This window comes from Staurois parvus, unplaced genomic scaffold, assembly GCF_062004578.1.
Source record: "Staurois parvus isolate SC_StPar_1 unplaced genomic scaffold, SC_StPar_1.0 ptg000147l, whole genome shotgun sequence".
Taxonomy (NCBI): domain Eukaryota; kingdom Metazoa; phylum Chordata; class Amphibia; order Anura; family Ranidae; genus Staurois; species Staurois parvus.
In genome coordinates, this window is record NW_028317943.1 from 7,288,583 (window position 1) to 7,313,967 (window position 25,385).

The 25,385-nt window shown below is 39.6% G+C and overlaps 1 protein-coding gene across 2 annotated transcripts in view; it reads left to right on the plus strand.

Annotated features, from left to right (window-relative positions):
* The window catches only part of TMEM117 (transmembrane protein 117), a 330,502-nt gene that overhangs the window by 172,085 nt on the left and 133,032 nt on the right, over positions 1–25,385 (plus strand). For both annotated transcript variants that reach the window (XM_089674007.1, XM_089674008.1), the window contains exon 4: positions 25,021–25,120. In XM_089674007.1, coding sequence (XP_089530133.1) covers positions 25,021–25,120 — 100 coding nt within the window. The remainder of the gene's footprint in view (positions 1–25,020; positions 25,121–25,385) is intronic.

Genomic DNA, 25,385 nt, shown 5'->3' on the forward strand with positions numbered 1-25,385 from the left:
TATTGTTTAGTGCCTATCAGAGTGCACCTTTCCACAGTATATGCCCATTTGTGCCCCCTTAACATAAAATGTGGCCGTCAGAGTGCCCCTTAACATAAAATGTGCTCATCAGAGTGCCCCTTAACATAAAATGTGCTCATCAGAGTGCCCCTTAACATAAAATGTGCCCATCAGAGTGCCCCTTAACATAAAATGTGCCCATCAGAGTGCCCCTTAACATAAAATGTGCCAATCAGAATGCCCCTTAACATAAAATGTGCTCATCAGAGTGCCCCTTAACATAAAATGTGCCCATCAGAGTGCCCCTTAACATAAAATGTGGCCATCAGAGTGCCCCTTAACATAAAATGTGCTCATCAGAGTGCCCCTTAACATAAAATGTATCCATCAGAGTGCCCCTTAACATAAAATGTGCCCGTCAGAGTGCCCCTTAACATAAAATGTATCCATCAGAGTGCCCCTTAACATAAAATGTGGCCATGAGAGTGCCCCTTAACATAAAATGTGCTCATCAGAGTGCCCCTTAACATAAAATGTGCCAATCAGAATGCCCCTTAACATAAAATGTGCTCATCAGAGTGCCCCTTAACATAAAATGTGCTCATCAGAGTGCCCCTTAACATAAAATGTGCCCATCAGAGTGCCCCTTAACATTTATGTTAAGGGGCACTTTGATAGGCACATGTTATGTTAAGGGACTCTGATGGGCACATTCTATGGCGGTCCGCCATTTAGTGATTGCTGGCATATAGGTTTCTTCAACATCATTCCAGTCCTCTGACATCAACTGTGGTAAGACATTGTGCCATTTGTTCTGAACTTGAGTGGATTGCTCTGGTCTAGTGAGGAATAATGCTGCAAATACTGAGATGGCAGTTTAGTGTTTCCTGAAGAGAAGAGAAAATTGTTGGAGAGGATGGTGTGATAAATTGACCTCATGAGAGTCATATGCTGAGTGATTACTGCATACCGAAGTTGGTAGTAGTATCAAAATGTGTCCGGAGGGATCTCATACTCTGATTGAAGGCTTTGGAAGCTTTTAAGTTTATTACTAGCAAACAGTTGATGCATAAATTTAATGCCCATAGATGAGCAAACCCGGCACATGGAACTGTCAGAAACTCTGGTTGATGGGTTGCCAGTCATTGGGTTATTAGGAGAAGCAGACCAGTCCTTTTTGCATACAGTTTTATTGACATTCGTATCATAGAGTTTTCAGAGTGGTTTTAAACAAAGAGCTGCCATATAAGTTCTTGCATCATTATTACATGGTTAAAACTAGACTGGTCTTTTTCTTTTTGATACTGTTATGTTATTTGCCAGATTTTATACCCCACTCCTAATCCCAGTACTTATCATGTAGACTACAGTCCTCAATAGACAACATTAGCATACCAGCCTTGTGTTTATAATTACATGCTTGCCCCTTATATCCCATGAGTTTGCAGCTGAAAAAGCATTCCCACTTATGGTAATTGAGTGAGGTTTCAGTTGGTTACATGGAATTTCAATCTGGACATCAGCCCTGAAAAGTAGAAGCCAGTCTGCTGCTAAACTATAATAATCTGTAGTGAATTACTGTAAATTTAAACAACTTGCCGTTTTCTTCCCTGAACACATTTGTCATCACTGGTGAGTGCTGGAGAAAAGAAATATTTGAAATTACTGTTTATGTTGCTGTGACATTGATAGATTTGGGTCACGTCCAAGTGATATTTTATCGGGCAGATAACAGCAATTTTCCTTTCAGTAGCAGTGTACCAACAAAACTAAGGTTCAATTGAGATACATGTATGATCATTTCGTAGGGATAATCAATAGGAAGTAGTATCCAGGAACACTATCATTTATAGCTGCTACCTATTATGAAATGTTATTCAGAAAGCAGAAGAAAGTTCATAGTGAACACTATAACACTTCTTATCAAAATGTGTTTGGGTGCATAGAGACAATTAAATTCAGAACAGTGCTTACTTTCCCCTCTGCCTATTTTATTGGATGGCCATAACGGCTTCTGTTTAAATGCTTGTTTTTACATCCTAATCTGTTGAGTGCACCCGTGTAAAGTATTTTTGGATGTTGTCTGTACAGTTCTTCCACCACTGTTCTTGCGCCACAAGATGTTCTTTGTGTTTGCTTAAAGTGTTACTAAACCCAGGACCCTGCATTCACTATATCTGGTCTCCCACAGTACACAGAACATGGAAATGCAATTATTTTAGTAAATATAAACTGCTAAATACCTTTTCTCATCAGCAGTTAGAGCAGTCTTGTGACTTCTATCAGTGTTCAGCAGAGCACCGTTTAAAGCTTGTAGGTGCAGTTTTCTTTCTGCTCTAGGAGGATGCAAAACCCTTGACTTCTGTCTGGACAGTGCTGATTGGCCCTGTGCTGATCACATGCACTCTCCATTGAAAAAAAAAAAGCCTCTCTAACAATACACACCAACAAGCATGTGCAGCATGGCTACAGTTTAGTCTGTCTTATCAGGAGATAAGACATGGACCTTTGAACAAGAGGATCAGAGAAGACGAAAAGAGCTTTCTTTTGGTGGCATTTGATCATCACTGGGTTTTTAATTTTTTTGCACTGTAAATTAAAAAAGACCGAAAATTAAAACAACCCCACTATTTTTTACTTTTAGCTATAAAACGCATCCCAAATTTTTTTTATAATAATAATAATTATTATCAATAAATATTATATTGTTAATTACATTTCTTCACAAATTTAGGCCAAAATGTATTGTGCTACATGTCTTTGGTAAAAAACATTCCCATTAGGTGTATAGTTATTGGTTTGGGTGAAAGTTATAGCATCTACAAATGGAGGTATATATACTGGAATTTTCATTTATTTATTTTTTATACTAGTGATGGCAACGATCAACGACCTATAGTGGCACTGCGATAGTATGGTGGGCAGTCTGACACTAACTGACACTGGGTGGGAACTGACTAACTGCCACTGACATCCCCAGTGACACCAATACAGTGATCAGTACTAATAAAAAGCTCTGACACTGGGCAGGAAGGGGTTAACATCTGGGGCTTCAAAGGGGTAACTGTGTATTGTGTTGTGATTTAACTATGTTCTGTGTTGTGTTATACTAGGGAACATGCTGGCTTTTATCTCCCTGTTTGTAGAGAGATAAAAACCAGTCCCCCCTGACAGGAGAGAGATCTGTGTTGTTTACACTGATATAGGGCACTGGGAAGTGGCTAGAGACAGGTGGATAGTGTGCAAACACACCAAAACAAAGCAAGGTTTTGAGAAATGTATTCACTGTCTGTTGGCACGTAGATTTGACTGGGTCCCTAAATACTGCATTAATTTATCCAGATTCCAAATTGCAGTATGTATTATATATATATATATATATATATATATATATATATATATATATATATATATTAATAAAAATGCAAAAAATAAAAAGTTTAACATGGGTTAGCATAGGTTTTGAACATTTTACTTGGAAAACTCCATGCTCAACCAAGGGCTCCGGTGCCTTGGGTGGACTCTAACCCAACACCTGCTCTTAGAACTCATTGATCTTCAGCTCCTCATCTCCTCCTCTACTTTGCATTATGAGATTGGTATACTGGTTGGCTCCTTGGTATAGCAGGACTTTTATACCAGGCAATAGTGGAGTTTATAAATGAGGAGCAGTCTTCTAGTAAAGTTAAAAGTCTTGCTTAGGTGATCACACCCTACATTTGGGGGGGGGGGGGAGAAAAGTTCCTGCAAAGGTTCATCTGCCAGTCTTTTTTATTTTTTGTTTAACATTCTTTATTTAACAATTTTACATATAAACAAGAATGCATCGACTATAAGTTCCAAGACTGACAAAGGCCATTTCAAGGACTGTTTGGCAAAAAACGCACTGCAGAAACCTCATTCTCAAATTGAGCATAAAATCCACTGTTTGGAATGGAACATAGATAACAGAAGAAGCATGCATTCCCCCTTAGTATTTTCAAAAAAATATAACACAGAAGACAAAGTCCTGGGGCTGCTCAAGCACCCAGGACTATTCAAATACTACAAAAGAGTTAGCAGAAAGAAAGAGGAAGGGAGAGGTCAATGGGGAAGCTGAGGGGGAGGAGAAAAAAAATGGGGAGTCTCACTCCCCTGTGTGCATGACCAATCCATATTCCCTGGAGCAGGCAAAGAGATTCCAGTAAAACCATTTATGTCTGAATTTCTCCTCCTTGCCTCGTATGAAGGCTATGACACTCTCCATAGAGACAATTTTGGTCATTTTAGTATACCTTAAGGAGGAATCTCCTGTTTTCCAAGAAGTGGTGTGCAGGCCCTGGCAGCATTTAGCAAGTGAACCTTTTTTACATTTTTATGTTTATACAGTAACCTTTTAGCTGAAGTTTTTGTAATTATTTAATGTATTAGAAAACATTTTTTGGTAGTCTATATACACACCTACAATACACATTATACTTAAAGCCCCAATGAAGCCTGACTACGGGTTGGTAATGCTTACGGCTAAGTGTTTTTCAAAGTGCACTATATACTAGATTTCTGTTTATTGTTGTGGTTTATCCTCTTTATCTGTAGACTACACTGGAGGGACTATTTGGTCCCATATATATTTGCTATGTCCGATTTCTTCAACATTCTCTATAATGTCTGTATCATTTCTCTTCACAAGTAATTATTGTTTGAGAAGTTATACATTTCTCATATGTTGGTAATGTTCTGTATGTTTGATTCTTTCAATAAAAAGAATTGAAATATAAAACTCCAGTGAAACTGAATATGTAAAAATGAGGCTAAATACATACATCATTTTTCTACTGTATGCTTTTTTGTGATGTTAAAAAAAAAAGTTTGTATGTTTGTCACATTCCATTATATTTATAAGTAACATTCCACATATGCTCTCTCATTACACGTACATCATGTCTAAACAGACTTTGATTGATACTGTCTGTTTTCTACTAAGTAGGTTCCAAGAAATTTAACATTTAGAATGTACATGTGCAACTGACATACGCATTCGTAATATTTATAAATAGTTTCTGCCTTGGAAAAAAAAAAGAGAAATACCAGGAAATGTAAAATCATTAAAACTCCTTCTGCATTATAGAAAAATAATAGCAGATGGGACAAAGTTTAATTGATTTAATGAAAGCGACAATCTGTTAATTTTTAATCGTTTCAAATCTGAGTCACATTTGTAATTTTATTTTGTTAATTTATTGGTAATCTGCAGATGCCATTAAAAAGGGGCAGTTTATACTTGGGACTCAGCTAGATTCTTTACGTGCTGAATCTAACATAGATTGAATAATAATTTTAATGTCTTATGTATACATGTTGAGCACACTTTTTTATTGATTGGTGGTCACCTTTTTTGATATAGGGGGCCTCAAGTACAAGTACAGAAAGCCCTCCAACAATGCAGGCATGCTAATCAAGATGATCAGAGATGACAAGTATGCTATAGGAGTTGTTGGAGATTAGGAACATGCTTCAAAAGGCATTCAGACTGAAGACACAATACATGAGACTGCTAGAGATCACTGTTATAGCCTCTTTACAAATCTATGCTTCTTCATTTCTGTTCCCAACAATCCCATAAAAATTACTTTTACACATTTGAGATTTCTAATAACAAGATCTATTATAAATAATCAGAGGGAAAAACATAAAAAAAATTAATGGACAGCTCAGACAAAAGTAAGATTGAGTAAAAAAAAAATAGAACCATTAAATTACTAGATGACAGTCTGAAGCAGGGGTAGGCAACCTTTCAGAGGTTGATATCTACCTGAGCATCATGGAGGAGCTCAAAGATCACTGAGGTATTGAGCCCTTTTTTTTTTTTTTAAGAAATTAACTAGCAAGGCTCAAAAAAAAAGAGACGACATGAAGAAAACGTATAAAATTTTAATTAAAACAAACATCACTTAAAAAAAGATGTATATACTTACCTATTTTCTGCCTTCCCCATCCTGTTATGTGATCTTCTCTGTATCAGTCAGTGGCAGCTGCAGAGGAGAGAGTGCTTAACAACGTGGAGAAGTGATGTCGCCCATAGGTTGCCGTGTCCCAGCCTTTGCTGGTGCTCCCTCCTCTCTCCTAGATATACTGCTGGCTCACATAGGTGAGAAAACGTGACCACATTAGAGTGGCCTGAAAATAGGTTGGTCAGCTTAGGTGTTAGGAGGGGGAGGGGCATTTTTAGGGCTAGTTACGTTTAAGCTGGAACTCTAATTTAAAAACCACTTTAAGGCTCACTAATGTACACTTACATTGCCACTTTACAGTGGTATACCGAGATGGTGCCTTCAGCTACAGGCATCATCTCAGTATTGCTTTTTCAGGCAGGCAATGCTGTTTTATGAAAAAGCAATCCTAGAGACTAATTAGTCACTAGATTGCTTTTAGAGGTGGCTAAATGGGTTCTTCAACTCCTGCCGCCTTCCAGCGCCTGTCACATGTGTGTCAAACTACCCTCCCTATTTATTTTTAAAAGGTGTTAATTTATTTTGCTTTTCTAAAACAAGTACAATAACAAAGAAAGATACAAAGGACAAAAGGAACCCCAAACTAAAACATAGGGGCAAGGGTTACATGGAAAGGGGATGGAAGCAGTTAACAAATTATTACCAGGCTATGAGCCCCTTCCAGAAAACAATGACAATTACAAATAAAAACATAACATATCAGACTGTTAAACAAAAACCATCCTACACCCAGTTATAAATGCACAACAGACACAAGCACACATCAGCACTTGAACCACCAATTCCCCATACACACCAGAAGAGATTGCTAGCCCATAATCTCCACTACCCTGAGACAGTGACTGTGATAAGAGAGTATCCCCCCAGAAATAATCCCATATATCCAACCAAGGTTGCCAGATTTGAAGGCCCGCCCTTAACTATCCTCCCTATTGATGGGCAGTGGCAGTTAATTATCCCCTTTGTGCTGCATTAATGGCACCAGTGTCAGTATTAATTATGCATAAAAGTGGCCACCCGCCCAAGTCTATAACTGGCTTATGAAGCAAGGACACATAAACAGGCATCACATAGTGAAAAACTAACTAAACCCCTGTTATAAACGCATACTGTTAGACAGGTTAATTTGGTTGTTAGCAAGCTGGCTGGCAAGTTGTCCAAGAACATTGTTCTCTCCCCCTTTTTTTCAGTATTGATTACCCTTTTATACTGCATTAGTGGCCGGTGGCAGTGTTAAATAACCCTTACATGCTGCAACATAAAGGGGTTAAAGCGCTGCTAAAGACTTATATCTTTTTTTCTAAAAATAACATACATGTCATACTTACCTGCTTTGTGCAGTGATTTTGCACAGATCAACTTGGATCCTGCTCTTCTCGCATCCCCCGCAGGCTCTCCTGGCCCCTCCTTCCTGTTGGGTGCTGTGTCCATTCACACACGGAGCTGTGGCTCGGTCCCACCCCTTCTCTCTTCTCATTGGCTCACTGGCTGTGTTTGACAGCAGCAGGAGCCACTGTCACTGTAACAAACATTATACTTGTAATTACTTGCATGCAGTCTCCCTCGCTGTGCCGGTGCCGCTCTGTCTTCCTCTGCTGCCTCCCAGCCTCTGAATGACAGCAAGTGAGAGGCTGGGACTAGAAACCATGAGTTGTGGGGAGATCACTCCTCTTGACAGAATGTATCTCTTCTACACTAGTGCCGATTGCAGGAGCCCACTCAGCATCCCGCTGCAGCTGCATGTTTGCAGTGTGATCAGATCTGGCCAGGGGCTTGGTTCACTGTTTTTGCAGATTGTCACTCTGATTTGACAGGTGGCTGGCTGGAGCAGGAGCCCACAGCATGTTGGGTTGTGATCTACCTCTCAAATGGTCACAATCGACAAGTAGATCACGATCAATAGGTTGCCAACCCTAGGCCTAAAGAATATTTCTTCTTCACTGGCCTGAGTAAGCACCAAGTAAGGAAAACACAGACTACTCTCTTGAACGGCCCCAAGGGCCACACACTAAATACCAAAGGATCACAGGTTGGTCACCAGGACACTGGAATGTGCACTATCTATTCCGTTGTGGAACTTCTTCATGTAGGCATAAAAGCAGGCTTAGTTTATTTGCCCTCTCGGCCTTATTGGAACATTGCAAGTGCAATACATGACTCTGCAGCACTGTCACTCTGTATGCCTTGTAAAAGGGGGTGGTCCAAGAAGGTGAGCCAGTGCTTGCAAAATGGTTATTTAAATGACCATTACCTACATATTTTCAGTAGTACTGTACATATTCTTCATAACCGTGGATCTTACTTTCCTTTTTTACATGTATCTGTCAGGGGCAGATTGGCCCTGGAGATTACTTATAAATATAGGCAAATTAGCTGAAGTGGCTCTGACATTAATTTAAGGAGATTCTGTTACTGTAACAATTCTACTAGCGTTTGCATTAATTTACCAGCGAGCACAAGTCATCATTTATTTAAATTTGAAGGACTTTCCTTGTATATCTGTTAGTACATTGTTTATATTCATGTTGCACTGCTAAATTACATTACTAAAGTAAATTGGTTTGCAAATAACCATAATTAAGACAAGGACAAATCACTTCTATGGTGCTCAACTTGCTGTTATTTTATAAATCCAGCTGGTTTAATATATGGATGATCTCTAATCTCTTCAATGTTTTCTAGAGAATTCAAGAAATGATAATGTGTAGTTGCAGTAATTACACCTTATGAAACATATCTTTAATGTGTGTTTCCAAGACAGCTGTACTTAACACTCTGCATATTTTAAGCAAAGTGTAGAGAACATAGTCTGTATGGATTATGCAGATCAGGTATTTCAAATTTTATATAGTTGCTTGCAATCAACATGACATTAGTAGTGCCTGAGGATCATGTATACTAATATATATTTTTTATATTCTTGGTAACCTTGGATTTGTATGACCAATGGGGACGTCTACAAATTATGTCTGACACTGGTTCAATACTACTAGATCTATATATCTATCATCATGTCCTCATGCAGCAACTTGCAGGCTTGTCATTTTTCTTCAGGGTTCCCTATGACTCCTGGTATGTGTCCTCTCCATTCTCTTTCAGACACCCCGTAGCAGTTACGTCAAATCAGAGGTCATAGATGGAATCAGAGTCAGCTGACCTATATTTCTATACAAGATTCCTAATCTCTCTACTGTTAATGCCTAAAATGCCTATTAACTTCAGAGAAGAATTGAATAATCAATGTTATGTTTCATACTTTACGACACATTGGTGCTCATCAAAGTACAGATTTGTTTCCATTTAATAAAATGGGATCTCTTCTCTGCCAGTCTTTTATTTTGATCCTACTTGTATTAATGCTATAGATCAATGAGTGGCTTGCACACTGCAATTGTAATTTCAGCCAGCATTCTATTGCATTTTATTGCAAACATAGTTGACTGAATTAAGGCACCACCAACAATCTATAGTCATATGTATGTGGCAGGGATAGTGCGAGGTTGCACAATGATTGAACTTGGTAGAAATTGGGATATTGATGGCCAGCATAACAGACCTTGTTTTTATTTTTTTGATTTGCGATCTTTTATCTAAGATCTGCAAAGTGGTGATGATAATGCTTATTGACTCAAGACTTTTGACTGCTGATTGACAAATCCATCAATAGTTGCCCTATTTTTTCAACTTTCAATATGCATTCTACTACTGGCTGTGGTTTAGAAACTTTCCAATATTTTGGGATCAGGCTCTTGGCCTGATGTGGTAGAAATGATTTCTTATACTTAGGAGAGGCAGAGGTGTGTTGTAAAATAAGAGGAACCAGGGGTCGTGTGGGAGGGTCGCTAGTAATTTTCACAATTAAGTTGATAATTTGATCCGATAATGTATATACAGTCTACATTTCCTCCAGAGAAATCAGATTATCCCACCTATTTAGTTGCAGTGAGTCTCTATACCACTGAGGTAGGAATTTAAAACTGCTCTCTAATACAGTTATAGAAAATGTGTGAGTTATAAGAAGAATTTTGGATTGGTGGCTGTCAGATTTACCACCGATGAAGGGCATATTCCCATGTGGGAGGTATCAAATATGTAAATTTGTTGACAGGACTGATACATTTACCAATGCAGATCACCAGAAAACCTATTAGATAGAGATAATTATTAACTGTAGTACAACAATAGTCCTCTATATCCTGGAATGCCTGTGTTCAAAACTATATGTGGGTAAGGCTAAACGGCAGCTCCGAGTACACATCAGGGAACATCTCAGTAGCATTATCAACAACAAAGAGGGAATAACCCAATTGCACACTTTGCGGCCTTCAATAATGGAAATATGGAGGGCTTGAAGGTAAAAGGCTTTTATGTATTGCAACTATCCAGCCGCAGGGGGGGAAGTTTGATAAGGTACTCTTGTGGAAGGAGAAAAAAAATGGATATTTAAATTGGGGACGTTAGCCCCCAAGGGACTGAACACAGAATTCTTTCTGGATCCTTAGTCTTAGTCTTAGAAAGACAAAAGTCTTTCTGGATCCTTAGATAGGTGACGACAAGTCTAATGCTTTCTTCCCCTAAAAAATGCTATTGTTTTTAGATAGATTGTCTGGCTTGTAATAATATGAGCCTTTAATTTATTTCCAGGGAACACTTACCAGCCTCTTTAGATTCAATTCTTTAATTTACCCCGCCTAGGTTCACTAATCCATAAATGGTGCAGAGGTATGTATGCTGTATGATAGCAAACTAGTACCTGTCAAAATTTCTTGACTTAGATCGTTATGTGTTGATGGTGATGATAATTAATGGGATGGTGGCGTATGCTGGAAAATAGTGGTGTTGTGGCTGAGAGCCCTATATATTCCTGCAGATTTACTGCTGATTCATCCTGAGGAAGTTCACCTGATCAGTGAGCGAAACATGTAGACGTGATTACATTACTTTGCCCATGGCCACCCACCTACAGTAACCTCTCCATCATGCTGCTCCACCACAAGCCGCTGCAGCCGCACTAGGACTGAAATGAGCGGTGCAGCCAGGTTGGACAGTTGGACAATTACGACAGCTGAGTCTACCAGATGATAACCGGAGCGGTGAGTTTGGTATTTAACAATTGACTGGGGGAGCACCATGTAGCACTGTACCTTTTTGGACTGGGACCCTAGTGGGTCCAGCTGAATAAGTCTTGCTAAGTGAACTGTGTTTGCAGACATAGATGGATTACTGTCTGCTGCCCCCTGTATATGTGCATCTACTTATTTGCTGCTTGCTGCTATTCCTCTATTAACCGAGCTGTCTGCTATTATCGCTGTGTTTTACTCCATTTTGCCCAGCTGTTCCTTGCTAGCTTATTGGCCTCTTACTGGTTTACTGACTGGGACTGTCTGCAGCCTGCTCATGTAACCATAGCCTTATGGCAGGGATGTTTATAGGACAAGGACTATGTAAAGAATTGCCAAGGGTGGACTGTATCTAATTTACTATCCATTAACTACATCCCAGGGCTTCAGATAGTAGTATTTACAGGTGGCTGCAACCATTTGCTGATATAGCGCTGGAGTTACTCACATCCCAGAGCTTAGGACAATAGTATCCCCAGGTGGCCATAACTACTTGCTGATATAGCGCTGGAGTCTTAAGTGGGTCTTGTCCCCCATTTGTAGCCAGAGTAAATTTGATCCCTAGCGCTATCCCAGCTAAGTAAACCTTATTTACCCTAGTGGTTGTTAATTAATTTTATTGATAGTATGTTGCACTAGGTGGCGAGGTGAGAGTTTTTGGTCTTCATGTGTGCCTGGGCTAGTTCAGCATTAATCTCATAGGAGCTCACCTCTATTCATTTTGGTGAGTCTGTAATAATCATTATTCTTCTGATAAGTATCAGGGAGAATCCCATAAATGTTTTTATGAAGTTAGTCTGGGAGATTTACATGTGCAGTCATTAGGAGTGCTTTTGTTCAGAATTAAGATGCTAAAATGAAGAATAGATGCAGACGAGAAGACTTGCTCCATCAGATTAACAGAGCCTTACAACAGTTTTGAAAGGCTTTTAAAGAGTAACTTCACTTTTTTTGAAAAATAAAATCCCCTCTGGGTGATCAGTGTATATTCCAAGAATTTTTACTAATTTTGTTTGACCATGTCCTGGGATAGGGTTTGGTTTACTACAATCATCTGATACACTCTCAGTGTCTGCTTCCCTTTAGACTTAATTAACATTTTTGGAGGTGTTCTGTACACCAATGATTTACAGAATGCCTCCAGGTTGTTGTATTGAAATTAATTTTAAAGAAAATTACAGCACTGCAGATTGAAATTAAAAAATACATTTTGATAACGTTAAATTACAACATTACAGCAATTGTGCAGGATACAGATATCTTCATATCTTTTTTTTTTTGCTATATTTTTTCCACAAAAGTAGAGTTGAAAGTATTTCCAAAAATGTATGGTTGCCCTCATTAGTTTATTTTTTGATTTGGTCAAGTATCTTTTCACATTAGCATTAGGATTTATCTTTTGTGATAATACTTTATTAATAAATATCTGTAATATCTGTAATTACCACTTTAATACTAAGTCTAAATAGTTCACCTAGGTGCCAATGGAAAGCCATTGATCACTCCTCTTCCATCAGGGGATGTAGAGAGAATATAGGAATATTTTGAATATTTTGGATATCCTTCCTTTGATAACTTACTTCCCATAAACTGTGCTTTTGGCTTGTCCTCTTGCCCTATTATGCTGTTTTTGATGGGACGCACTGTGCTGCACTGTCCCTCACTTGGGTTCTGGTAATGGTCAGACTCAGGATTTATGTCCAAGAATTTTCTACATACTTTTCTGAATACCCTCTCCTGAAGAATCACATCTGAAAAATGTGTTGAGACAATGTAACCCCTCCATAACCTATTTCTGTTTGAACTATATCATATATTTTATATTACACCAGTATACAGTTGCAAGAAAAAGTATGTGAACCCCTTGGGATTACGTGGAGTTTTGCATGAATTGGGCATAAAATGTGCTCTGAACGTCATCTAAGTCACAACAATAGAAGAACACAGTCTGCTGAACATAATACTACACAAACATTAGATGTTACCATGGTTTAATTGCACATAACATGTAAACATTCACAGTGCAGGGAGGAAAAAGTATGTGAACGTTTGGACTTAATAACTGGTTGACCCTCCTTTAGCAGCAATAACCTCAACCAAACGTTTCCTGTAGTTGCAGATCAGACCTGCACAACGATCTGGAGTCATTTTGGACCACTCCTCTTCACAAAACTGTTTCAGTGTAGCAATATTCTTGGGATGTCTGGTGTGAATCGCTCTCTTAAGGTCATGCCACAGCATTTCAATGGGGTTGAGGTCAGGACTCTGACTGGGCCACTCCAGAAGGCGTATTCTGTGCTGTTGCAGCCTTTGTTTTGTTGAATTACTTTTATGCTTTGGGTCATTGTCCTGTTGCATCACCCATCCTCTGCGGAGCTTCAGTTGGCGGACAGATGGTCGTACGTTTTCCTGCAAAATGTCTTGATAAACTCTGGAATTCATTTTCCCATCAATGACAACAATCCGTCCAGGCCCTGAGGCAGCAAAGCAGCCCCAATCCATGATGCTCCCTCTGCCATATTTCACAGTGGGGATGAGGTTTTGATGTTGGTGTGCTGTGCCTTTTTTCCTCCACACATAGTGTTGTGTGTTCTTCCCAAACAACTCAATCTTGGTTTCATCTGTCCACAGTATATTTTGCCAGTAGTGCTGTGGAACATCCAGGTTCTCTTTTGCAAACTTCAAACGTGCTGCAATCTTCTTTTTGGACAGCAATGGCTTCCTCCGTGGTGTCCTCCCATGTACTCCATTCTTGTTTAATGTTTTCCTTATTGTAGATGTGTGAACAAAAATGTTAGCATGTGCCAGAGATTTCTGTAGGTCTTTAGCTGACACTCTGGGATTCTTCTTTACCTCATGCAGCATTCTGCGCTGTGCTCTTGCAGTCATTTTTACAGGACGACCACGCCTAGGGAGAGTAGCAACAGTGCTAAACTTTCTCCATTTGTAGACAGTTTGTCTTACCGTGGACACATGAACATCAAGGCTTTTGGAGATACTTTTGTAACCCTTTCCAGCTTCATGCAAGTCAACAATTCTTGATCGTAGGTCTTCTGAGAGCTCTTTTCTGCGAGGCATGGTTCACATCAGACAGTGCTTCTTGAAACCAGTAATCCCAAAACAGGTGTGTGTTTTTTAAGGGCAGGACAGCTGTCAGCAACACATCCAATATCATCACACTGATTGGAGTCAAGGTTGGCTCACTCCTGGCTCCAATTAGCTCTGGGAGAAGTCATTAAGCTAGGGCCTCACATACTTTTTCCTCCCTGCACTGTGAATGTTTACATGTTATGTGCAATTAAACCATGGCAACATCTAATGTTTGTGTAGTATTATTTTCAGCAGACTGTGTTCTTCTATTGTTGTGACTTAGATGACGTTCAGAGCACATTTTATGCCCAATTCATGCAAAACTCCACGTAATCCCAAGGGGTTCACATACTTTTTCTTGCAACTGTACATCCAGTGGGCAGTTAGATGTAACTTGTATGTATGTATAGTATGCATATGTTGTGGATGGGACCATAAACAATAGGGGTTAGGTTCTCTTTGGTATCAAGTACGTATTTTTAAACTCTTTGTTGGATTGGATTTTAGTATGTATCAACCTAGTATGTCATGTTGAATTGATATCAATAAAACTTGTTTTTATCTGATGCATGTGTGTCTTTTTTGAGAGGTAAGGCACCGACAAAGTCCCTGAGTACCTTTTGGGCTGCCTTGAGAGATAGCTATTTATTTGCTCATACCTTCTGTTGTTCTCACCCTCCTTGTCCCATTGTATGTGGAAACATAGTTTCCGTGCCTTGCTCACTGTACTATGGGATTTTAGTGTACTCAGAGCAGTGTACATAGCCACAACTAACATGCACTGCTCATTCCAGAGAAACAAAAGTAAGGGGGGTAAAAGAAGTTGAGGAGCGCAAAAGGACATTACAAGGAGGCAGAAAAACATAGTGAGAAATTATTTAAAGAAAAATAGATTACAAGGCCATTAAAGTTTAACCACCTCCTGCCCGCCATATAGTCCATTGACGGAAGCAAGGCGGTTCTCTCGTTCTGGGAGGACGTCATATGACATCCTCCCATTCTCACCGCGCATGCTTGGCTACGGGAGCACGCGGCGATCGGCGGTGCACTGTGTCCCTCGGACACAGCGGATCACCGATCCACGGAAAGAGCTGAAGATGTCCCCTCAGTCATGTGATCAGCTGTGCCCTATCACAGCTGATCGCATGTAAACAGGGAAATGCCGGTTATCGGCATTTCTCTCCTCACGAGCTGTCACTCTGACAGCTCGTGAGGAGAGGAGAGCCGGTAATCGGCATTCCTCGGAGGAGACATGTGCACTGATCATCAGCAAACTGATGATCAGTGTGCCCTGATGATCAGTGTAGCCCCAGCAGTGCCACCTGTCAGTGTCCATCAGTGCCAGCTGTCAGTGCTCATCCATGCCACCTGCCAGTGCCCATCAGTGCCACATCAATGCCACATATCAGTGCCTACCAGTGCACATCAATGCCACATATCAGTGCCCATCTGAGCTGCCTTTCAGTGTCACCCATCAGTGCCAGTCAGTGCCACCTATCAATGCCAAATAGTGCCACCTATCAGTGCTGCCAGTCAGTGCCACCTATCAGTGCCAGTCAGTGCCGCCTATCAATGCCAGTCTGTGCCACCTATCAGTGTGCATCAGTGCCTCCTATCAGTGCCCATCATTGCTGCCTATCAGTGCCGCCTAACAGTGCCACCAATCAGTGCTGCCTATCAGTGTCATATATCAGTGCTGCCTTTCAGTGCCCATCAGTGATGCCTGTCAATGCCCATCAGTGCCTCCTCATCAGTGCCCATCAGTGCCACCTATCAGTGTCCATCAGTGCAGCCTATCAGTGCCCATCACTGCAGCCTCATTAGTGCACATCAGTGAAGGAGAAAAATCACTTATTTACATTTTATAACAAAAACTAAAAAGAAAAAGTTTTTTTTTCAAACTTTTCAGTGGATTTTGGTTTGTTTAAGAAAAAAATAAAAATCCCAGAGGTGATTAAACACCACCAAAAGAAAGCTCTATCTGTCACAAAAAAATAATACAAATTTCATATGGGTACAGTGTTGCATGACCGCACAATTTTCATTCAAAGTGTGACAGTGCTGAAAGCTGGAAATTGGCCTGGACAGGAAGGGGGTATAAGTGCCCTATAGGCTAGTGGATAAAGGATAAGTTCACCTTTAGTGCTTGTTCACATTGGAATGTGTTGTGGGAGAGCCACATTCCCGTGCGGCTTCCTGCATCGCATTCTGGTCGCAACGCCCTTGCGATCTGCTGTGGGGGTCAGTTAAAGTTAACAACACCCCAAACACAGGTTGCATTGCATTTGCCCGCACTGACCTACACCAAACCATGGGTGATGCAGTTGCATTTAAAAAAAGTAGTGCATGCACAAATGAATCACACAGACTTGCATATGAATTGCACAGGAACGCACAGTGTGTTCCTGTGCAATTCATATCAGGGCATAGTGTGAACCGGCTCTTAACCACCTCCCACCCACCATATAAGGTAATGACGGGCGGGTGGCGGTTCTCTCGTTCTGGGAGGATGTCATATGATGTCCTTCCACTTTAACTGCGCATGAATGCCCTCGGTGGCACGCAGCGGGGTGATCAGCGGTGCGCTGTGTCCCTGGGACACAGTGGATCACCGAACACTGTAAAGAGCCGTTGACGATGGCTCTGTCATGTGATCAGCTGTGTTCAATCACAGCTGATCACATGTAAATAGGAAATTCCGGTTATCAGCAGTCCTCTCCTCCCGCTGACAGCTCGGTAATCAGCATTCCTCAGAGGGAACCAATACACTGATCATCAGGGCACTGATGATCAGTGTAGCCCCATCAGTGACACCTCTTAGTGCTCATCATTAGTGCTCATCAATGCCACCTGTAAGTGCCCATCAATGCAACATACCAGTGCCCATCAGTGCACATCACTGCCACATATCAGTGCCTACCAGTGCACATCAATGCCACATATCAGTGCCCATCAGATCTGCCTTTCAGTGCCAACTATCAGTGGCAGTCAGTGCTGCCTATCAATGGCAGTCAGTGTCACCAATCAGTGCCAGTCAGTGCTGCCTATCAGTGCTGCTAACTAGTGCTTATCAGTGCCGCCTACCAGTGCCATATATGAGAGCTGCCTTTCAGTACCCATCAGCGATGCCTGTCAATGCCTACAAGTGATGCCTGTCAATGCCCGTCAGTGCCTCCTCATCAGTGTCGCCTAATAGTGTCCATCACTGCAGCCTCATTAGCGCACATCAGTGAAGGAGAAAAATTATTTATTTACAAAATTATATAACAGAAACTAAGAAAAAACTTTTTTCTTTCCAAAATTTTCAGTCTTTTTTAGTTTGTTTAGCAAAAAGTAAAAACCCCAGTGGTGATTAAATACCACCAAAAGAAAGCTCTCTCTCAAAAAAATTATAAACATTTTGTTTGGGTACAGTGTTGCATGACCACGCAATTGTCATTCAAAGTGCAACAGCACTGAAAGCTGAAGATTGGCCTGGGCAGGAAGGGGGTAAAAGTTCCAGGTGTGCAAGTGGTTAAGGAGAAAATAATAAAAGCACATATTTTTGCACAAAAAAATGTGCATTTAGTATTTTTTTCCGCACAGGATCCTGCAAACCGCTGTAACTGCAATCAGCGGATCACGGGTGCAATGTCAGGCTCTTGAAGTACCTTCAGTAATATCAACCCTATTACACAACTTTGTGTCATCAAAAAAAACATCTACTGTACCTTACTCACAAAACCTTTAATATATCACTCACAAATAGAGCAGGACCTTGTAAAGAATGTTTTGGTACACCACTAGTGACTGATGTCCATTTCAAATGTACCTTATTTTTAACCACACAATGATCTCTATACCTTAGCTAACCATTAAAAATGCAATGATAACATTTTTTTTTTCATATTTTTAATAAAGGAGATCTATGGTCGCAGTATAAACTTTCATTTTAGAATTCATCTTCATTGTAATAACAATACAAACAATAGTTATGTTTGAAATCCAATATAAGCTTACTAAAAAAATCTCTTTTCATGTGGGATCTGCCTTTCTGCTGGTCATCTCTTTCCACAACATTCTGGATTCTCTGCATGCTTTGCAGCTTCTTCTCTGCTGTTTAATTTCAATATCTAAGGACTACATATCCCATGGTACCTTGCTGCCTACAAGCAGTGATTCCTGTACTGCCTCCACCTCCTGAAACTCCTTCTCTTAGCATCTGTAGTTCAGAAGGCAAGTGTGACACAGCAGTGTCTACTCACAGGGCATAGTGGCTACCTATCACATCATTCAAGGAAGTAAATGTGTGGGGATCGTCATCTAGCAAATGTACAAACTTCAAGATCATCCAGATTAACAGGAGTAGGCCATAAATACACGAAATACAATGTATAAATTAATATATAATTTTACATTTTCCCATAGATATGCTTTAATAAAATGAGTACAGTATATCTTTTCATTATTCAGTGCCTGAAGTATATATTCCTCAATTGTAACTTGATGGGTGTACATGTGCTTTAAATTCCATTTATAAGCCAGCATGTTTTTGTATGGCTGGCAAATAAAGACTTTATAAATTGTTAGACCTCGTGGATGGAGGTTTTTTTTTTCTTTGTTACAGTATAATTCAAGCAACAGAGTTACCCGTGTTCATATGCAATTGTATATATCATCCATAAGTACAAGTGCGTACATTAAGAAATAAAGTCTATACCAGTGATCATTGTATAGAAATCTCCCTATATTTTTTTTTTTACATTTTCATTCTTAATTGTAAAGTGCTTGTTGAAAATAGCAAAATCCATTAACAGAATTTATTTGTAAATAATGAGCCTTTTGTTTCTCGTTCCAGTGGTTACAATTCTGATAACACCGCAGGCAGAACTTCCTGTGGAAAATGCTTATTTAAATAACATGAAGTACGCAATGAAAAAACGTTGAGATAATTAATTTTAAAAGGATTGCGATTAATCTCAATTAGGATGCATCTCATTAAGGGACATTGACCGCATACCGTTTAAAGATTAAGGGCTTGTACAGATTCACTATTAGTTCCCAGAAAGTAATTACATAATTTTTAAACACCAATTACATCCTTGTTTATAATTAAATATTTTAGTTATCTTCCAGCACAGCCATGTTCCCAAAATGGGACCAAGGTGTGACCAACAGTGATGTAAACACCTGGATGACAATTTACAATAATTCCATGTTATTGACTGAGATCCTAAATACATCTGTGCCCAATCCATGGAAAAACCAATCATTGCCCCAGTGGTAATGACTGGACAGAGTACCTTGAAGATAGTAGTGTACCCAAAACCTTTGTCTTTGAAATGGGCCCCAATGGCATGGGCATCACCTTTACAGATTCCTTCAGGAATGATCTGACATTTGTAGATTTTAGGACAGCTGTGTTGTTTCTTGGATAATAATAACAGTTCCCTGATTGTACTTGGTTTCTGCAGTTGCTCTTTAAAGAGACCTTGTCACCAGCTTGCGTGTAAAACATGAAAGATCAGATATTTTACATGCTTGCCTACAGTGTTTTTCCTTTCCATTAATGATGTGCCTTTGAACTTGCTAGAAGATTTAAATAGTCAGTTGTGTAGCACAGCTCCCTCCCTCCTTTCACATTATAGCACACTCCTCTTCTGAGGGTGTCTATTTACTGCATGTGCTGGCCCAGATTCTCTGTCTCTCCCCTCAGCTCCCTGCACCTCTGGGAGGACCAAAGGGAAATACTACAAAGTCCCAATGCCCAACTTGCGACCCTTTGGTGCCTTTTGCATAGCCCCTGCAGACAGTTATCTCTTTCCTTCACCAAGGTATTTACTCAAGGTAGTGAAGGAAAAATATTCTTTAGAATGGCTTAGAGTAATAAATGGTTTGGCTCTTTATATGTTTATATGTATTTACTGTATATACAGTATATGTGTATACATATACAGTACTGTTTACAATACATACACTCACTGGTCACTTTATTAGGTACACCTGTTCAATTGCTTGGTAACACAAATTGCTAATCAGCCAATCACATGGCAGCAACTCAATGCATTTAGGTATGTAGACGAGGTGAAGACTACTTGCTGAAGTTCAAACAGAGCATCAGAATGGGAAAGAAAGGGCATTTAGGTGACTTTGAACGTGGCATGTTTGTTGGTGCCAGACGGGCTTGTTTGAGTATTTCAAAAACTGCTGATCTACCAGGATTTGTACACACAACCATCTCTAGGGTTTACCGAGAATGGTGCGAAAAAGAGAAAATATCTGGTGAGCGACAGTTGTGTGGATGATAATGTACTTTTTAACGTCAGAGGTTAGAGGAGAATGGGCAGACTGGTTCAAGATGATAGAAAGGTAACGCATGTCAATATGGACCAAAATCTCTGAGGAATGTTTCCAACATCTTGTTGAATCTATGCCACAAAGACTTAAGGCAGTTCTGAAGGCAAAAGGGTTTCCAGCCCGGAACTAGCAAGATGTGCCCAATAAAGTGGCCAGTGAGTGTACACTTCAGACTAGGAACAAGGGACAAGTGAAGCACAGAGGGGTTCGGTCTCAAAAGAGGGACAGTCCTTCCAGATGTGGGACAGTCAAGATTTATGCTTGAAGTAAATTGACCATCACCATTATATAGTGTTACATCACATCCAAGACGGCTATACCCAGTAGTGGTCTCAGGGCATTTGGATGTCTACCCAAGGAATGCAATTAGATGTAAATGACATGCATACAAATATGTAAATTGCATATATACACTTTTGGGAAGAGTTTTCTTTAAATGAATGGTCTGGCCACAGGGTCTCCTTAGCCTGAGTTTTATCCTTGATACAAATTAACGTGATGCTCTTAGTTTTCACATCAAAAAGTAACCCTCTGGAATTGCAGTAAATAAGTGTGATAGTACACTTTTTGTTGTAATAATCCTTTTTATCCCTTGATGAAAGGGTTGAAGTTAGGTTTAAATAAAACCTGCACTTTGGCCATTCAGTCAATATCTAGGGCTTTCAAGTGTGGAAGAATATGTGACCTTCTTCCAGGATGAAGTGCTCAGACCTAACAAGGAAGAGGAAGACGTTAACCCTGTGTGAGCTCTAACCCCTATCAATATGAAGCTTTCACAAGGTTAGGAATTCTGGCTTGGACAGAGGACCAAAGAAGTGGGGGAAGGTGAGTTTTGGAAGATCTGTTAACTTCCTTCTCATCACTGCTCTGGTACCAAGAACTGCATCTTGGGAGGAGATCACATGCTCCCCCATTCCTAGAAGCTAAGTTACAGAGAGTTGTGCTGAAGTGAAGGGGGTGCACAGGGAAGGCTAAAGTCTGTGAGTGAAGACTGTTTTTTACAAGAGTAAAGGATTTATTTATAAATATGACTGCATAGTCCTTCATCCACCAAGTCTGCATGTTCATTCTTTCTGTCCGAATTAGGCAAGAACCATTGGTTACATTTATTTGCTAATTATCTGAAGCATTCTCAAGGATTGTTAAATTGTATCTCCTGTTACAAAGACATATCTATTTCCTGTGCTCCTCAGTTCCATCTAGTGACTATAATGTGGTATTTTACTACAACTGATACTAAAAGAACATTCGTTCACAAGAGTAAATAGCCTAAAGAACATTGTTTTTTGTCCATTTCACGCAGAATAAATGTTTGCGATTTGCTGGAGGAATGGTTGTGTGATTTATTTTTTATAAATAGACCCCTAAATGTCTTACTTTAAAGTCTCTTTAGAGCTAGGTTCAGGGTCTAGGGAATTTTTTGAAAGTCACTCACTGCAACAACAAAAACAATTGGCTGATGGATTTGCAAGTGATCTACAGGAAAATGTTGCCTAAATGTTGCCTACATATTGAACAGTAGCTAAAATAACAGTGAGTAAAAAGGACACTGTTTTGCTCTTTAAAATGTACAGTATATAAGAACACAAGCATACGCAATTTTGTCATATACCTATTTTATACATTTGTATAAACAACGACTGGGGAAATTTAAAGTGTTTAGTTGTTTTCTTTATATAGATCTAATTATGTGGCACCTTATAGAGAGTCTAGTCTTTCAGATCAGTTTTGTATGTCATTCTTTGTGTTTAAAGTTTTGGCACTCTTGTGTAAATCTTACCTCTGGCTGACAGCAAGGAGACATTGTTCTGTGCAGCCTTATAAAATATAAATACTTTTGAGTGGTATACAGAGAATAATCCAAACTCTGTTTAAACTAAGGACTTTTTGAATGTGAACATAAAGGCTTAGGCAGTTTCCATGGTCATAAGAATATATGAACATTAAGACATATCTAATTTTTATGTAGCCGTGTTGTTAAATTGCTATCATCATAAATAGGGGTGATTATTTCATCCTGGAAGCTTTTTATTTTCTGTGAACTCCTTCATCTCAGAAGCATTACGTTGCTATTTGTTCTGCCCTCATACACTGTGCCAACATAGTATATAACAAAAGTATAAAAATATATTTGTATTTATCTAGCATTTGCAAGGACTTATACAATTGTGCACAGAGGGAGTGCATGAAGGATGTGCCCCATGAAAGGTTCCCATGGTGTGTGTTTGTTGATTTGAATCAAATAGAAGCTGATGGTTTGAGCATATTAAAGTTTGAGGTTGTTACCACAGCTTTGATAAAACCTATACAGCAAAAAAAACTACTGAAGAAGCAAGTACTGAAACCGAGTACAAGATTTACAACACATTTTCTCCAACAATCTGAACCTGAAAGAATAGGGGAGGGGGCAGTTAGTTTAAAAAATAATAAAACTGCTAGAAAGTAGCATTGTTAGCAGAAGAGACATACAAAGACTGTTTGCCTCAGAAACTGTTCCTTCTTGGTGAGAGCATTTTTTAAAATTTTCTGTAACATCAGTAAGATACCGGGAATGGAGCCAGGAACGAGGTAGCTATTGTGTGCAAGCATGGGAGTTACATCATCAGAGGCCACCCAATGGCCGAAGGAGACAATGGGGGACCCATAAATAGCAACAAAGGAGATGGGGCAGAGCGAGTGACAGCATAGATCAGTGCATTAGCGCTGGAGGAGGAGACACTCGTAGTTAGTCTGCCTTAATGTGCAAGTAGCTGTACCTACTTGCAAAATATGGAAGGCCACTTCTAAAATGATGTTTATATATTGCTGTCCTCTGAATAAATGTATTTTAAAACATTAAAGCATTATTAAAGTGGTTATTAAGCCAACACCTTTTTATTTAGTTTTGGATAGAAGAGGAAGAAACTTGAATATGTGTTTTGTTTTGCTGCCTGTATGTTGAGAATGAACCCCCTTATTAGACCTGGTGGCTATAATCTCTGTACAGGAAGTGGTGAAAAATCTAACATTTTTGAGTTTTTACAGGAACAATAAGTAAGACTTTAAAGTGAACCTGAAAAATTGCATATGGTAAGAACATGACTAGAGTGCAGATTTGGTATTCCAAAGCAGCCCAAAGCAGCTTAGGAAGAAACAACCCAGCAGAAGATCTAGATCATTTCAATTCCAAACTTATTGCACCTAAAGCAATGTGCATTTGCCTTTCTACATAAGTCCTAACAAAGGAAAATGCAGGTATCAGAAGGTGCTAATAAATTGTTCTTAATTAGGGTAATTTTCTAGTTTGAGCAGTGATACCTGAGACTTTATGGCCATGCAAATAAATAGTAATTGGTGTACTTTCTATTAAAGAGACCCCCCCTAGCAACTAGACTGTTAAGACACCTCCTGGAGCTACAGAGGCCTTCCCTTTTGCAGATGTGGAGGAACTGTGTGCCTGAGCACCAGCACAATCTACCACTTAACATACAGTCACTTGTTGATTTTCTTTCCCTTTCAGGCCATAGGCCTGGATAAGAGAGCAACAGACTTTGTCCTCATTATTGTGGTGGTCCAGGTGTAATTAACATTCAGTTATGACTACAGCTGGGGCCAATGTGACACAAATGCCCGGGAACTTCAGCTAGTGCACAGAAGGACCTACTCAGTGACCACTTTTAACTGACTCATGTAATCAATGACTACAGCTCCTATCGCCAAACTAGCGGCTCAAAGGATTCCTCCAAGACAAAACCAGAATGTCAGTAAACCATCATGTCATCTTGCTGCTGTGCCTGTTGCTGTGCCTGACTGCCTGCAACTTCAAGTAATTGCACTCTTTTTAACTGCAGTTGATTACACTCAGTTATACACTGTGCTAAATTTCTTCAGTAAGAACATGGTAGAAACTTCCATGCACAATTCTGTGCAAATAGTAAATTGCTCTCCCAACCTCGCTGGAAGCATTAGCCCGATACACATGGATTGATGTCCACAGGCATGAAAGAACATCCCATGTTTTGTAACCAATCCCATCCAAAGGTAGTGGCAAGAGGGGGGGTGAGCATTATGTTCCTAAATCATGGTCTCAGTTTCTTCCAGACCTACCACATGCACCCTTAAGAAATGAGCATACTAAACTTTGATGGTTTTCTGTTTCTATCTGCTTGTGTTGTGCGTACTGTATATTTCTGTAGGCATGCATTTTTGTACCATTATGTATTAAGGTATTTGTGTAGCAGTTACAAAAAAGATATTTTTTCCTATGCAAATTAACTACTTTAGGAAACAGGAAAAACAACAGACATCTCTTTATGTGCCTTTTTTTTTTCTTTAAAGTTTAGCTCTATCTGCACAGTTCCTGCAGTGCATTTGATAGGCTATATTTCATTTAAGGTTTTGTTTTTAGCAATATCTCTTTGCTTTATAGTGCTGAAAATTTTCTAAAAGCCTAAATAAGTGTAACATTCCTGTAATACAATAACGTTGCTTCTCTTTCTTCACAGTCCATACATTATAACCGAATATATGGGTATCAGAAATGAGAGCTTTATGAAGGTAGCAGCAGTTGGAACATGGATGGGAGACTTTGTGACAGCCTGGATGGTGAGAGGCCTTTTACACTTTGAGCTACCTGAAAATCCCTTTTTATCTTCTTAATCTAAAACAGCATTGTTTTTTAACCATAAGTGATCCAGTTAACCAGTCTTGGCCCAAAATATTGGCACCCCTACAGATAATACACCCTTTCGCCCAGAAAATTGGTTCAGTTAGAAATGTTTAGGCATTCTCATGTTTATTTCTTTTGTTTGTATTGGTATATTGGTATGATACAAAAAAGTGGAGAAACAAAAGCCAAATCTGACACATT